This window comes from Eretmochelys imbricata, chromosome 6, assembly GCF_965152235.1.
Source record: "Eretmochelys imbricata isolate rEreImb1 chromosome 6, rEreImb1.hap1, whole genome shotgun sequence".
Classification (NCBI taxonomy): Eukaryota; Metazoa; Chordata; order Testudines; family Cheloniidae; genus Eretmochelys; species Eretmochelys imbricata.
Genome location: NC_135577.1, coordinates 34,129,314 through 34,145,658, shown reverse-complemented (window position 1 = coordinate 34,145,658; position 16,345 = coordinate 34,129,314). Strand labels below are relative to the sequence as shown.

At 41.7% G+C, this 16,345-nt stretch overlaps 1 protein-coding gene across 2 annotated transcripts in view; it reads left to right on the top strand.

Annotated features, from left to right (window-relative positions):
* Positions 1-12,207, top strand: part of TRIM66 (tripartite motif containing 66) — a 57,753-nt gene extending 45,546 nt beyond the window's left edge. For both annotated transcript variants that reach the window (XM_077820082.1, XM_077820083.1), the window contains 7 exons: positions 861-1,035; positions 1,951-2,255; positions 3,899-4,031; positions 5,643-5,717; positions 7,875-8,027; positions 8,687-8,905; positions 9,224-12,207. In XM_077820082.1, coding sequence (XP_077676208.1) covers positions 861-1,035; positions 1,951-2,255; positions 3,899-4,031; positions 5,643-5,717; positions 7,875-8,027; positions 8,687-8,905; positions 9,224-9,283 — 1,120 coding nt within the window. In that variant the 3' untranslated portion in view covers positions 9,284-12,207. The remainder of the gene's footprint in view (positions 1-860; positions 1,036-1,950; positions 2,256-3,898; positions 4,032-5,642; positions 5,718-7,874; positions 8,028-8,686; positions 8,906-9,223) is intronic.
* The last annotated feature ends 4,138 nt before the right edge of the window (positions 12,208-16,345 follow it).

The window sequence follows — 16,345 nt, the reverse complement described above, 5'->3', positions numbered from 1 at the left end:
AAGACACTTCCAGACCCTTCTCGAAGCTCATTTTTATTTTAGCTGTCTCATTTATAATCAAGTATCAGTTAATTCTCCTTAAATACGACATTATTCTGCTCCGGTTTCTTATAAAAAATATGCATACACATTTTACAGCTAAGGGTCCTTACCATTTTATAGCACTTTGTTCACCTGTATAAATTATTTGGAGGTATCAACCCAGCTCAGGGCAGACAGATTTCCATTTTAAAAAGCATTTTCATAAACTGGAAAACTACATTTTCAAAGCAATGTTGGATTTGTACATCTTCAGTGACACGCTTTATGAGCATACAGAACATGTCAATATTTATAGACTGTACCATTAACTACTGAAATGCCACATAATCCAAATTATATATGAAAAATACTGTATAGTCCAGAAAGATACAACAGAACAAGGAGTGCATGATTCTAAATTATCTTGCCATTTTTGCATAATTTTGCTTCCAAAAATTGTTTTCCGAATATTTTCATTTTGAAATGACGTGGCTAGTGCGATCTTTCTTGAAGCCAGTCGCACTCTGAAGAGTGTCAGCCCTAACTGGCTTTGGGCAGTTGAAGCACAAAGGCAGGAGGGCAGACATCATAGGTAGAGATTTAGGCCCCGATTCAGCAAAGTAGCTAAGCACATGATGAAATTCAAAAAGGTGAGGAGTCCTGTTCCTATTTAGCAAAGCATGTCAGCGTGTGCTTAAATTCCACTGACTTCACCTTTAGAGCATGTGCTTTAACGCTTTGCCTTAAAAAACAAACAAACAAAGAGTAACATGGAAAAGATGTTGAAATTAGGAGAAGAGGACTTTGTACAATACTAATGAATTTTATCATAATTTCAGAGCTTATACTAAAGAGCTGAAGATCCCCTATGTGCGATTGGAACGCCTGAAAATATGTGCATCAGAATCTGGGGAGCTTCCAGTGTTCAAACTGCAGCCCCAGAAGGATGACCAAGATGAGACTTTTCTTCTGATAATTGAATGTGGTACCCAGTCTTCAAGTATGGCTATAAAAGTGAGTTGGGTTTGCATTGTTGTTTGTTTGCTTGCTTTCTCTCTCTTCTCACACTGACTTTGCTAGGCTACTTGTGATACTCTGAACTGCTCTGCTGATGGATTTTACTGTTCTAAGGTACTCTTGATACTTTGGTGATGGGCAGCAGTATAAAACCCTAAGATTAATAACTATTGCAGCACTTGTTAGCTGTATTCTTAAAGTATCTCCTGCCACACCGTTACTTCCCTTTCAAGAATACTTCAGACAGGCTTTGACAACAAAGCAGTGGTTGTATATTGGTGTTGTAACTGGCCCCTTTGATCCATCCATCATACAGGGTGAACCACTTAAAAACAAATCGAAGACCTGTCAGACCTATGCTTTAGAACTGAAGTTCAATTTAATAGTATTTTAAAAGGAACCCTCTGCCTCCTCAACATAGCTTTGGGCCTGAACTAGTTCCCATTGAAATCAGTGGAGGTTTGGCGTTGACGTAGATGAGAGCAACAGAACTAGTCCCTTTTTGACACACACACAAGTGCATTTCCTTTAAAACTTGCATTCACCAGGGATGCTGCATGGAATTTAGTTGTCATGAAAAACAATATAGACTTGACATCTAAGCTGGAACTGGTTCCTGTGACAGTCTTTTAATAGTAATAATAATTAATAATATCCGGTTCTTACATAGTACGTTTCATCTTTAGTTTTCCAGGCACTTCATGATGGAGGTCAGTATCATTATCCCTGTTTTACAGATAGGGACATTGAGGCCAGGAAGGGAAGTGACTTGACCAGGGTCACCTAGCAGGCCAGTAGCAGAGACCAGAGTCCCAGTCCAGTGCTGTATCCAGCAGAGTCCATTTCAGATAGGAGTTAGGGCATCAGTTGTGAAAAAGATGATTCTGTTATTCTGGATTTCTTTCTCCCAAGGTCAATCAAGATAGTCTGCCTGAAGGACCGATTCCCACATATGAAGATAGGAAGTTCCCCATCAGCCGCCCAGCAGAACCGGCACCATCTGCTTTTGTAGATATCCCTCCTGTTGATCACAAGCTTAGCAATGGGAATGGCATTCCCAGCATGAAAAAATCTCTGCTCGCTCAGGAAGCCAATCCGATTGAGAATGAGGATTTCTGTGCCGTTTGTCTGAATGGAGGAGAACTGTTGTGTTGTGATCACTGCCCCAAAGTGTTCCATCTCTCATGCCATGTTCCAGCTCTGCTCAGCTTCCCAGTGTGAGTACATATAACACTCTCCTTTTTCTGCCTCTGAGTCTGCCTGAGGGGCGTATATGTCAGTGTTACAAGGGCTCTTTTACGTTCTCTCTCTGTGTTGCCTTTTTTGTTCATTTTACAAAAGGCAGAAAAATTTTCCCACTCTCTCATACCAGGAGTCAGATGAATTATTAACCATATCTATGATCTCCTCCAGCAGTCAGCCAGCACTATAATGGAGAGACAGACTTGAATTTTATAAACATGACTGCAGTGTGACAACTAAATCCTTAGATTTTGTATAAAATCTGTGGTAAAATTCAGATTATCCCCTCTTGGGGTAAAAAACAGTACAGAGACCAGGAAAATCAGTGAGTTTCATTTTGTAGAGTTTCCTCCTAGTTTCATTAGGGGGAGATCGTCACACGCAGGCAGGCAGGCAGTCAGCAAGGCCTTCTAAATACAGTATGTGGATGACCTCAACTTCAGACCTATGACTATTAAGATATTTGTGGAAGGCTGGGGCTTTTGTACAGAGAACCAGTGCTTCTGCACTAGCCCCTGGGTCCTTCTCATATCTCTCTACCTGCCAACAGCTATAAACCGCAGTTCCATGATTCTGAATTTCAGCTGTAAGTCATTTACAAAAGGAAGAGTCAAAGGACACCACATTTGTGTGGAGTTCAGATAAATTTGCCTCTAAAATGACGGAAATCCCTTGAAAGGTGGGGTATTAGTTTGAGGGGTATTGACAATCCTTTCTCCTCACAAGCCAGCAAGATTTCATTTTGTTGTTGTTGCTAGAAATAGCTAAATTGTTAAACCATTGTATAAAGTAAAACGTTTCAAAACATTATATAAAGCAAACTTTCCCTATAACATAAACGTGCTGGGCCAGCTTCAGATTCATCCCTGTTGAAGACATTTGGTCCCTAAATGTAGCTAGTTCATTTTCAGGGGCAGGAGGGAGGCAATGTTGTTTGCCTGCCATTGTAACTTTTCTTAATGGTAGATATTTAGGCCTGCATTCTGCAAAAGTTGCATCTGTCCGAGTTCCACTGAAAGCAGTGGGCTCCTGCTAAAGCAGGGGTGGCCAACCTGAGCCTGAGAAGGAGCCAGAATTTACCAATGTACATTGCCAAAGAGCCACAGTAATTCATCAGCAGCCCCCCATCGGTTCCCCCCCTGCTCCCAACACCTCTCACCCACCGGCAGCCCCACCAATCAGCTTCTCCCTCTCCCTCCCCCATCTCCCGATCAGCTGTTTTGTGGCATGCAGGAGGCTTGGGGGGAGGGGAGTGAGGGCATGGCAAACTCAGGGGAGGGGATGGGAAGGGATGGAGTGGGGGCAGGGTCTGTGGCAGAGCCAGGGGTGGAGCAGTGAGCACCCTCCTGGCACATTGGAAAGTTGACGCCTGTCGCTCCAGCCCCAGAGTCGGTGCCTATACAAGGAGCCGCATATTAACCTCTGAAGAGCCGCATGTGGCTCCAGAGCTCACTGCTGTAGCTCACGAAAGTTCATGCTCAAATAAATTGGTTAGTCTCTAAGGTGCCACAAGTCCTCCTTTTCTTTTTTCTAAATACCATGTTTCCCAAAGCTTTCCATTAGGGATCAGTTGTCCTTTCAATTCAGAGACATTAAGTTTTGCTGTCTTGTGCTGCAGGGGAGAATGGGTGTGTACACTCTGCCGTAACCTGTCAAAGCCCGAGGTGGAGTACGACTGCGAAAACACACGCTACCGCCGTTGTAACAAAGGGGAGAGAGCACTGCATGGCCTTGATGACCTTGACCAGAAGGTGGGTACAAATATATACCAATGAATATAGACACAGAATTCCCCATTGCCAGTCTCCTCAGCTCTTAAATCCCCCTTGAAATATAACTCTATTCTGAAAGCCTGCGCAGTAAACTCCAGTCTACTCAGCACCTTGCAGCATGAACCAAGAGTCACAAATACAAGACGGAGCTTGTGCATCTCAGTGATATCTGGGCTTAGATCTTTTGGAGTTGAACAGTGAAGTTTCTGTAGGGAAAAGGAATGGACTACAAAGATTTCCCTTGGTTGGTTACCGAACAAAGCTGAAATGTAATGGCTCACTGACCGTTCTGGAGCAAAATTCCTGGCATCAACTGAGAAAACAAAAGAATGATGATAGAAATGTTTCTCGAGTTACCATGAACTGTATGCTTTTTTCATATTGTACTACTAACCATCTTTCACCAGTTATGTATGCATTTATATCAATATGGAACATTTGGCCAACTACTGCCAGAGATTTGTGCTGATTGCCTCCTGTTAATTGGTCCTTGGTGGCGAGCTTTCTAAAGAAAAGATTTCTTTTAATTGTGGCTGTGTTTGGATGCATTGCGAAGATTTATAAAAGGGATTAGACAGAATAGGAAGCAGCAAAGAGTTTATCTTTTGCAAAATTCTAAGTATCAAATTATTTGATGTTTGTTAGAATCAGTATGCTTAAAGAAATAGGGTCAATAAATTAATGTCAACTAACAGACACCCAGAGCCAAATTTTCAAAGGGCCTTTGAAAATATACGTGTGAGATGAGTAAGTGTACCCATTTGTGCACACAAAACAATTGTGTGTGTAAGCACTAGTCTTCATTCACAGATGTAGCCCTTTGTGCACTTGCAAAAAGAAAAGTTAAAAAGGAGGCCACATTTTCATGTTCTGTACATCTACCTTCATGTAGATCACAGCAGGTGCCTCTGACAGTGAAATGTTCTCAGCTAAATCGTTTTTACTGTTGTTTTAATCAGTGACTTAAAGAAGTGTGAGTGTGGAAGGAGTGAGTGCAGAAGGGGGGATGGGGGGTGATTTCCCAAGAGTCTGTCTAATAATGCAATAAAACATTTATTTAGAAAGAAACATCCAAAATAATATGGATCTTAAAAGAAACAGAAGAAAACTAGTGTTATCATCATCATGGTGTGTGGTATTAAAGTACTTGGTTATGAAATGAGGCTGATTATACACAGGGTTAGGAAGCATACCCTTCAGTATTCAGAAGTGCATGCATAGGTGCTGACTCCGTGGGTGCTCTGCCCCCCCCCCCCGCCCCAGCTCACCTACACCTCTTCCCCTGAGTGCGCCTTCCACACTTCTGCTCCCAGCACTTGCCACCACGAAACAACTGTTTCACGGCATAACAAGCTGTGGGAGGGAGGGGGGAGGAGCAGGAACGTGGTGTGCTCAGGGGAAGAGGTGGGCGGGGATTTGGGTCAGCAGTCCAATATCAGCAGAGTTGGGGCAGGGGTGGGGGCAGGGGTGGGGGCAGGGCCAGGGGGCGCGAGCACCCACCGGCACCAGGAGAAGTTGGCGCCTATGAGTGCATGGCTCAGCAGCAACTCCCAGTAGTCTCAGCATTGATTCTAACTTTGGATTTTACAGAAATGTGAAAAGTTGGTGCTTGCCCTGTTCTGCAGTAGCCTGAGCCTTCCGTTCCATGAGCCTGTCAGTCCACTGGTAAGTGCTACCTACTCAGGGAACTAGGAGAAAATCCAAAGAATAATCAACCTCTTCTTGTCTTCTCAAAGGATCATCACTGACATTCCAACCAAACAGTGGCGTCACCTACTGTTAGGTGTTCCCTCTTGTGCAGTGCCACTAAGGTACCAGATCAGAAACCAGAACACTGATGACCTATACAACATGCCAGCAAATTTTCTAATAGCACTTTTGGGTTTCAGTGTAAGATGCTTACAAAATGCCAGGTTGGTGGGAGGTGTCACATTAAGTTAGGACTATTGATTTACTGGCAGTGGCAGATTAGCTACTGGGCCAATGGGGCCTGTACCCAGGGGCCCCGGAAAAATGGGTGCCATGGTGCTCCGTTTTGCTCCACCCGCCTACCGGGAACTCTTGCCTGTGAGGGAGGATGGTGCGCGGGGGCTTGCCCTGCTCCGCCTGGCAGAAAGCGGGGGGCCCCACCTGCTCTGGCTCAGGGCCCCCACAAGCTCTAATCCACTTACTGGATATGTAGAAAATGCAAGATAGCCCAGTGGTGCAGTGGAAGTATATCATCCTGCCATACGAGTAGGTTTGGAAGGATTAAATTTTTACCAGTAAATGTTGGTAAACATCAATTTCACCTCACAAACACAAACCAACAATAAATATTTCCATCTATAATAACAACAATTTACAGGTAGGCAAAGTAAGAAAAATGCAGCTTGAGAATATATTAGAGTTTGAATTAAGGGTATTTGCTTTGTATATTTTGACGTGATGTTGACAGTTTGTGTTTTAACAATTATAAAGCTTTAACTTTTTGAATCTCTGTCTATTGTCATTAAATTATTGTCTCTGACCCCCCCAACCCTTAATTTCCCAAAACTGTGAAAATTTGAATAGATTGAAATAGAAAAAATGCTTAAAACCCATAATTTTACACAACTGTAAAAATTTAAATTGATAAAAATAAATGCTTAAAAATAAACACTGATAATCTGTCAAAATTATAAAAATAGAATTCTGTCAACATACCTAAGAGTGACCTGGAGTAAGAGTAACTGGATGCATGATAGAGTTGATGCCATTCTCTGGTGTCTGTCTCTTAAGACAGTCATTGCTCGTTGATCCATGCACCATACTGTCTCTCCAGTATTTACTGGGTATGTTTGAGGAGAACACAGCAGTAAATATCATGATACTGGACCCCAGCATGAAGCAGTTTGGAGGAGAAAATTAGAGAAAAGCAGGATGAATGACCCGTATAGTAATAAAATAGAAGGGAAAAATTGCAACTCAAAGCAAATCACCAAGCACTTGTGGAACTCATTACCAGCAAGGAAGGTGCTTCTTGGGAAGATTAAATGAGAGGGGAAGAGAGATATCTGGCACCCACCAAAGAAGCTGAGGTTGGCATCAGAAAAATTCTGTGGTGACACACTTTATAGCCACTACAGGCTGAGCCCTGACAATGGTGCTTTGGCTTAGAGGCAGTATAAGAATGCCAGTCCATTATGGTTTAACCCGCAGTTTGTGCCCCCTAAAAGGCCCTGATTAGTTTTAGATACATTTGTTAAGAACATAAGAATGGCCATGCTGTGTCAGACCACCTATCCCAGTATCCTGTATTCAGCAGTAGCCAGTGCCAGACGCTTTTCTAAACTGCAAGGTGACGTCGTCTCAGAACATTATTGTTAAGGCTGATTTGGGGGAGATGCTGGTTTTTTGTCAGTATTATACATGTTACTGTATCCATAAGGGTTAAATGACAACAGGAGTATCATGCTATAATGGGGTGGAACTCCAGAGTCTGGAAATAACAGAAGAACAGTTACCACAGTGCAGTGGTTTGAAGATCAGGCTTGCTAGCAGATATGTGTTTAATCCAGCCTCATATTTGTTAACTAAGGAATGAGGAAGATTATCTTTACGTGTAGGAGTCAGATTTTTCCTCAGATTTCCTGTGTAACCATGGGTGAATCACTCCTGTTATTCTGTAACTCACTTTCCTTATTTGTGGAATGGAAATAATAATACTTATTTGTCTCACAGGGATGTTTGAGATCTTCAGATGGAAGGCAATATAGCCAGAGTAGTATTATTAATTAACTGGGTTCCCACTTTGAGAAAGGTTATGCCCAGCAATCTCCCTGCATTTTCTTTTTATCACAGGCTCGTCATTATTACCAGATCATCAAAAAGCCCATGGACCTGTCAATCATGCGGAAAAAACTCCAAAAGAAGGACAAATCACACTATTCTGCACCAGAGGAGCTGGTAGCCGATGTGCGTCTCATGTTCTGGAACTGTGCAAAGTTCAATTATGTAAGTATCTACTATGCAGAAACCAGCACACACCACCATCAATCTGTGAAACAGAAATCTTGGGTCTTATCCACCACTTTATTACACTGGTGTAATTATTGATTCCATTGGAGTTACACTGGCATAAAACTGGTCTAATCGAGTGGATGATGAGACTCCTTAACGCTGAGAAGCTCTATAGATTTGTTCATGCCAGAAATATGTGTTTGGAGACTGTTCTTTTAGTTTTATATCCAATGTGTCAGCCAGCTAATGGACTGCCTGAGATGTGAGCTGCTGGAGTGCTACTGGATTTACTATAAGGATCCAAACGTCCAGCAAAGTAACTGGGAGAATTAAGGTGTGCGGGAGGAGAGCTAACAGATTCCAAAGCACTGGAGGATGCTGCTCTCAGTTACTGTAGCCCATAGCAGATCCGTTTTCTAATAGGTGCAGAAAATGCTTCTCTTAATAGCAGTACCTGGATTAAATGTATGGCGTAAGTGCAGAGGGATTTGGCAGACTATGGGAGGAGCAGAGGAGGCTAGCGAAGATGTAGGAGACAAGTTCCAAATACAGGACGCTCCTGTTTCAGGCAGGAGGCTAGGCAGACCTGCTATTTTAGCCTTGGCGAGTTATGGGCATACAATGATACTGGATTATTATTTCTTCCCTTGCAGCCAGATTCAGAGGTTGCAGAGGCTGGACGATGCCTGGAAGTGTTCTTTGAGGGCAAGCTGAAGGACATTTATTCAGACAAGCATTTTCCTTTGATGCAACAAGAAGACTCTGATTCTGAAGAAGTGGAAAGGGAGAATAGCCAAATGGCCCCCAAAGGGTTCCCATGGCCATCATATGGACAGGAGTGCATTCAGCCTAAAAGGAGGCGACGCCATGCTGTAAGAATGCAAAAGCAAAGGCATTTGGTTGTTAAGGGGCCACACTGCTAATTCTGTTTACAAGTGTTGATGTGAAGTTTTGAAAATGCTTTGTGGGAATCAACTGTCAAGCTTCTATCCCATAAATGCAATCAGTTCTACAAATGTGTATAGCAAGATGCTCTCAGTGGAATAAAGTGTCAGTGGTATAAATGTGTGTGACTGAATGAATGAAATCTCTCAATCTACCTGGTTATCTTCCTAGTAGAAAATGGTGTAAAGACTTTTTTAGAAGACTAAGCCCTCTAGCTATTCACTATTTGTTTCCTTTGTATGCAGGAAAGTGAAAAAACTAAAAGAACGATGTTTCAGCCAGCTAACAGCCTGCCTCAGGTGTGACCTGCCAGCATTCTACTGGATTTGCTATGAGGAACCAAACACCTAGCAAAATAACTGACAGAGTTAAGGTGTGTGGGAGGAAAACAAAGAAAACATTCGGATTGTTAACTTAAAACATTTATCATCTGCTGACCACCAGCCTTACTCAAAGACTTGGGGAATGATTAAGAGATTTGGGCATTTTTAATCTACCCAGTACTCTGCCTATCTAATTGCTTGTATGTTTGCAGCATTTACCCTGAAGTACTAATGTTATGGTGACATATAATGATGATTAATAATAAAAGTAGGATGTTAATAATCTATAATACTTCTGTACAATCTCATAATCTATTTAATACAATCCTTCATTTTATAGAGCACAGCTAACCATGTACTCTTGCATCTGCAATGCAAATGTTCACCATGATGTATGTTAAATATGGAGGCTAGTCACCAAAGACCAAATCCTGCAGTCTTATTCAGCAATTTCTCTGGGAACTCTGACTGAGTTAGGCCTGCAGGATGTAATTATCTGGTTAGTTGTTTCTTTTGAAGCAGCACATTCTCATGAAATCAGAAAACAGCATGTGCTAATATCCAGGGCTGTGTGAGAACTATTTCTGAGTGCACAATGGATGCTCAATTTGCAAAGAGTCACTGCACTTGTATCTAAGTCAATGCTTTGTATTGCATCGGGGATCCCTTGAGTATCAAAGGCAGTAAAACCAAATCCTGTTGTGTCCTTTGAAATGTGCAGTGGAGTTTGCCATATTAATGACAAAGCAATTATATGGTTATAGAAGTGCCTATAAAATAAAGTGGTATCTCGTTGATTTTCTGTTTGGTTACTTCTGGTTAACAACAATGCCTTAAAATGGTATTAGCCATTGTACACACAGAGCTCACAGGAGAAATGAAATTATCACTAATTCTTCATTTTCTCAGATTGCCCAAACCGTTGGCAGAACAATTCCTAGGGACAGATTGTAGCCTTGCAATTTCCCTGAGCAAGGTGCAGCATGTAATTGTGCTGGGCCAGTTCTGAATGGTGACCCGGAGTCCAAAGGTCACAGGTTGCCTCCCTAGAGGAGAACTAAGCTGAACCAGACCTTATGCTGGCCAGCACATTGGGTGTGGGGGTGTGTCTTCCTCCTCCTTGCACTCCAGCCCAGCTGTGGAAGTTAGGGCCATTATCTGGCCCCAGGAGAGGAGAGCTGTTTCAAATCCCATACCCAGTTGATTTCATTGAGCTATAATCTGTTACCTAAAAATAAAGAAGAAATTTTCAGCACAGTTTATACTGGCTGTTGTCTGGTCACCATGTATGTGATTTTAGAGAACACTCTAAACGAAGACTTTGTGTATGGAATAACAAGACTCCAAGGCTATATTTTGTTGTCTGTGTTACTTATTGTTTGCCATTAACTCAGTAGTGAGATGGTGTCTTCTCTGCTTTGACATAATAAAATATGCACTGTAAAAGACTGCATGTTACAAGCTGAATGAAAGGGAGAGAGATGAATCAAGGGACTGGACTGATCTACAGCATCATATGTCTGTAAGCATGTCCTATTTGTACTAGCTGAAACAGCTGAAGGAAGATTCATGTGCCTGTCCTTTTCATCAAATTCATCCTCTTAGAGCTAGCTAGAACTTCCATGGCACAGGGCACTGGCTTGCAGGTTTATGAGTGACTGCGTTGACCAGACTTACCTGTGCTGTCTCCAGTATCTTCCCAGCTGGTAATTAAACCTCCCACCAAAAGGCCTATCCCTCCATCATTACTGTTTCAGTGGGTGATACTATTGTATAATGTTCATAGAGGGTCATAGAAATGGAAGAGACTGACATATAGGCTTATCAAGTCCATTGTCTTGCCAGGGCAGAGTAGCTTAGAATTGACTTAAGTTTCTTAGTTCCTGTAAACATATAGTTGTGTGATTTAATATTTGTTTAGTTTTCTAAAATTTGACTTTTAATCAGTTAAAGTGCAGGTACATTGTTACTTTTTTAAATTAGGCCCAGGTCTGTTGTGGATGTTACTGTAAATCCCAGGAGTGGAACGCTGGCAGGATATAGCTCTGAGATCCAAGCACTTTTCTAATGAGTTTTAGTTCACTGGGTGTAAGGTCAAGTGCTTTGGTCCTAGTGCTTTCACTTGGATAACAGACACAACAACTGTTTAAACAATGGGTATTGGACATAATGTCATGGAGGCTGGCAGCCCAAAAGCTGAACATAACAGCATGACAATGTACATTTTAGATCTCATGTGACTTGGAAACATCTTTAAGCCTTGATCCAGGGGTCACCACCACCATAGTGCATAATGTGTGGTGAGACCAGCATCTTCTATCACAGCAGCTTCCTTCAAATTGTTGCCTCTACAGTCTACCCTTTTGAGCCTGGGTAAAGAGGGGCACCACGTCTCTAAAGGCTATGTCTACTCTAGAAATTCTTCAGGCAAAGTAAAAAAAAAAAAAAAAAAAAAAAAAAAAAAAACAGTGGCACCAAGAATGGAGGATATGAAAGCAAGAAGCTTTTTTTTGCCATCAGAACAGCCATATCTATTTAACTCAAACACAAATGTTGGGTGATGTTGTTCAAAGGGTCCTTTTTCTTCTGACTATCTCACAGCCAATCCCACAGTCTAGAAGATCTGAAGGGGAAAAACCCCTCCAAGTATTAACTGCATGCTATTGAAAATAAGTATGACCCAAATTGTGTCCTGGAAACATCCAAGAAATCCCAGTGGGCTCATACTAATGTAACTGGGGTCAGAATTTCTCCTTTTGCCTTCAGCACTAGGTTACATATGGAGTGGAAAAATCCTCCTCATGCTTAAGCAATTTAAAAACAGGTTAATTACATTTAAGTAATAGGTCTGCTGAAGAAGAGATATCATCTACCCTTTGAACTTCCCTTAACTTATAGTTTCAAAGAGACCCTCTTAATATGATTAGAACAGCATGAATGACAATAAAGTTAATAAAAGCAGGTATTTAAGATTGATTGCATGTTTATGAAGGTAATGTGCTTTGCTAAACAATAAAACTTGTGAAGTGTATTTGTGTGCATGTCTTAATCTGAGATTGTTGCTCCAGATCTCTTCAATTACAGAGTGATTGTCTAACACCATTTTAAAAAGCATCAACCAACTTGTTGAAAACTCAACTGTTGTGGCACAGAGCAGAATGGATAAGAAAACATATGGTATGTTAACATGTAAAGTAAGTTTCCTAAGTGTGCTGGAATCTAGAACAATTCATAAGTTTGCCTTTTGTTTTCAAAATTAGTTCAGAATAATGCAGGTCTATATACTGTACAGACCCAAGTACACTGAGGTTCAGCAAATAATACTGGCAGAAGTTTACATTTATGTGGACATTATAATAGTAAGGAACATTCCTTTACGCTTACTGTAATAACATAAAAATCATTCCTTTGGTCTCTTTGACCAGGGACAGAAGGATCTTAAAAGGTATTTTAAATTCTAGAACACTATAGAAATATAAGAAGGATGCTAGGCTAGATTTGGATTTAGAAAAAAAAATTGCAAGCAAAATATTTTGATTCTAAAAAAAAACTAAACAAGTGTTTTTTTTCTAACATGCCCAACTCTTCCCATTTTGTGTTACAGTGGGTTAAAAAAAATAATCAAACCTCTGAATGCTAGTTCCCTGGGTTTGAAGGCTCAAGGCTTAGTTCCTTCCAGGTTGTTCTTTGCTCAGTTTTCTAAAAAAAATTTCTGTCCTTTCAGCAGTCCACATTGCTGCCCTAGGTCTCTCTCTTCCGTCTCCTAAGCCTCCTTTCTGATCCTTTTCCTGCTGCTAATGGAGTTTGGTAGGTTCCTCATTTCAACACTCACCTATCTAACGTTGAAAGTCGGGTGCTGCTTACGAGGACAGAGTTACTTTCCTGCCATGTTGGATACCTAAGTTCACCTTAGCAGAGCTGCACATTTTAATGGAGCTGTGTTTGCTTTAGAAAACCTAACTTCTTTCTGTACAGAATTTGTGCAGGAACTTACTAGAACAATTTCTCTCTTTACCTGCTTTTAGGGCCTGATCTTACTACCACTGAAGTCAATGGGAGCAGGAGTAGGCCCTTAATCTCCTCTGAATTCAGTACCACACCTTATTTCCACCATAACATATGGTGTGATATCAGCATTTGGGCCATTTCATTTTCTGTAATAGACTTACCAGTCTTTCTTGATATAGCCCAGAATGTGGAATAGCCAAGGAGGTCCTAGGGTTATTATTGATTCTGTATGGGAATTCTTTTAGGTCATTCTAAAAAATAGGAGCATAGTAATCATTGCAGCCATAGAACACTGCTTTTTGTGTAATGCTATTATCCAGGATTTTTCATTGTTTTATTTTCATGTAGAAGGTATTGTGAAGTCTGAGGCTACTCTGAAAGAACAGAACAGTTGGGTTGAAAGTTAAGATGTAGCAAATCCCATAGCAGTCAACTGATTGAAAAATTTCCTTTGGTTGTTTATAGAGTACACTGTACTTACAATGGTGGTAGTGATCCTTCTATAGCTAAATGTACCTTTGCTGCTAACTGCTGTTATTAGTGCTTCTGTTCAGCACCACCGAAATGGCCCTGAATTTATACCAGGGAAGCTCTTTAAATGTACTTAATAGCACAGAGGTAACTCTGTATTCTGACGGGCATCAGACATTTCTGACTGAGAGGCTCATAAGGCCAAGCTAAACAATTCTGTCCTGAACTTGAATGGCAAATGGAAAACCCTATCTAAGGAATATAATATAGGTATAATATACCTATGAGGCACTGTGGAAATGCTCTCTAAATCACAGAAATTAGAGATGGGAAAAGACCTATTAAGTCATCTACTTTAGTCCATTCTCCTGGAATATAAATAAAGCACCAATCTGTATCTTAAACAAAATAAAAATGTATTCAGAGTAACAATAGTCCTCACCTCCCATTCCGACTCAAAGCAGCCCTATGCTGCATAATGTAGCTATTTGTAAAAATCTCAAGCATTTTCAATGTACTCTATTCATAGACTGGTGTGTCTCAGGCTGTGAGAAGTCACATTTAAAAAAATATTGCCACAATACTCTGCAGTTCATATGTTGCTTTTTCCAAGGATCTCAAAGTGTTTTACTTTGAGATGAATAATAAACTTGAAGAAATGAAGCCCCTGCACGTATTTGTGAAATAGCTGAGTAGTAGTATCCCCATTTTACACATGGGAAAACGAAATCCTGGAGAAGTTATAGAGCAAATAAGTGGCAGGCTAGGAATAGAATCAAGAAGTACTGATTCCCAGCCCTCTGCTCTAGCCAACAGACTACACTTTAGCAGTATCACAATATGCTATGTGCAGCATTTCCATTTGGTACCAAAGCTAAGTCGTGCACTACAGAGTAGGCAGGTGTGCTCAACCTTGATGAAGGGAGGAAGAGTATTTCGCATTGCTCTGCAAAGAGCTCTTTGGCTGACTCCAGGACAGCAGTGATGGGTTCTCGGGTCGTCACTCACACTGAACACTGCTCAGCCATAAGGAAGGTTGGATTGGAGGGCACTGGGCAACGCTCACGGCTGGTCAAAGATTACAAGCGCCTTTTTCTGCTTTACAGCCAGCATGCAGCTACATTGGCCTGGACAGTAAGGACTTTAGATAATGATGTAATGGCAAACTCAGGTGGTGATAATTACATACCAGATCCCCCAGAGGCGCAAGCCTCAGAAAGTCTTCCTGACAGTAATATTCCACACTGTTCAAGTATAATTAAAGTAATCTGCTATCTGTATATGGCTTTATAAATACCACAGACACCTCCAAAGTGCTGAGGCTACTCTTTGGCACTAGCCTTTCAGGTGTAAAGAATGTGTCGGTAATTTTTTTGATCTGTTTATTGATCTTTTTGGCTTTAGCTCTTGCATCATGCACGCTGTATAGTATTCTCCTACCGCTCACATTGTTATATTGCATCATGTCAACTTGAGACCCCCTGTAATAGAAGCCCTATTACAGTGCCATAGACCAGGAACCAGAGTGGGCTCACACAGCGTGGCTGCCAGCCTGTTGCTGCATCATGCTGGAGACGCAGAGATCTGCTTGGTGCCATTCAGCCCCTGAGTGGGTAAAATTGCTTGACAGCTAACAAAGCAGAGGCACAGTGTCTTGAAGGAAAATTAGCTTCTTTCTTTTCACTGTCCTTTAAGTAGGAAAGACTCTGACCACCTGAGTATTCAAAAAGTGGGTTAAAGAATTGTATCCGATAATGCTGATAGCCTGCTTAATCTCCACAGAGTCAATCCCATCTTCTTTCGCTGGCCAAGGAGGAGAGAAAGTTATTGGATATATGCCAGGGATAGATTTGGCCCAAGACCCTGAACCTGCAATGGGTTCCATCTGAGCACATTTTTAAGCCTTCATGGAGTCCTAATTAGGTTTATGGAACTCTGCACAGACTTAAGGATTCCTCTGTGTGACTGACTCTCTTTGCAGCAGGCCTGGTGGCCTAAATCCACACAGTCACACCCCTAGAGCCCGACCAGGAGTATTCTATCTGCTACCCAAGATGGATAAACCTGGAAATCCTGGACGCCCCATCATCTCAGGCATTGGCACCCTGACAGCAGGACTGTCTGGCTATGTAGACTCCCTCCTCAGGCTCTACGCTACCAGCACTCCTAGCTATCTTCAAGACACCACTGACTTCCTGAGGAAACTACAATCCATCTGTGATCTTCCTGAAAACACCATTCTAGCCACTATGGAGGTAGAAGCCCTCTACACCAACATTCCAACCAAAGATGCCGTCAGGAACGGTATCCCTGATAATGTCACAGCAAACCTGGTGGCTGAACTTTGTGACTTTGTCCTCACCCATAACTATTTCACATTTGGGGACAATGTATACCTTCAAATCAGCAGCACTGCTATGGGTACCCGCATGGCCCCATAGTATGCCAACATTTTTATACCAACAGCGCTTCCTCAGCTCTCGTCCCCTGATGCCCCTACTCTACTTGCGCTACATTGATGACAACTTCATCATCTGGACCCATGGAAAAGAAGCCCTTGAGGAA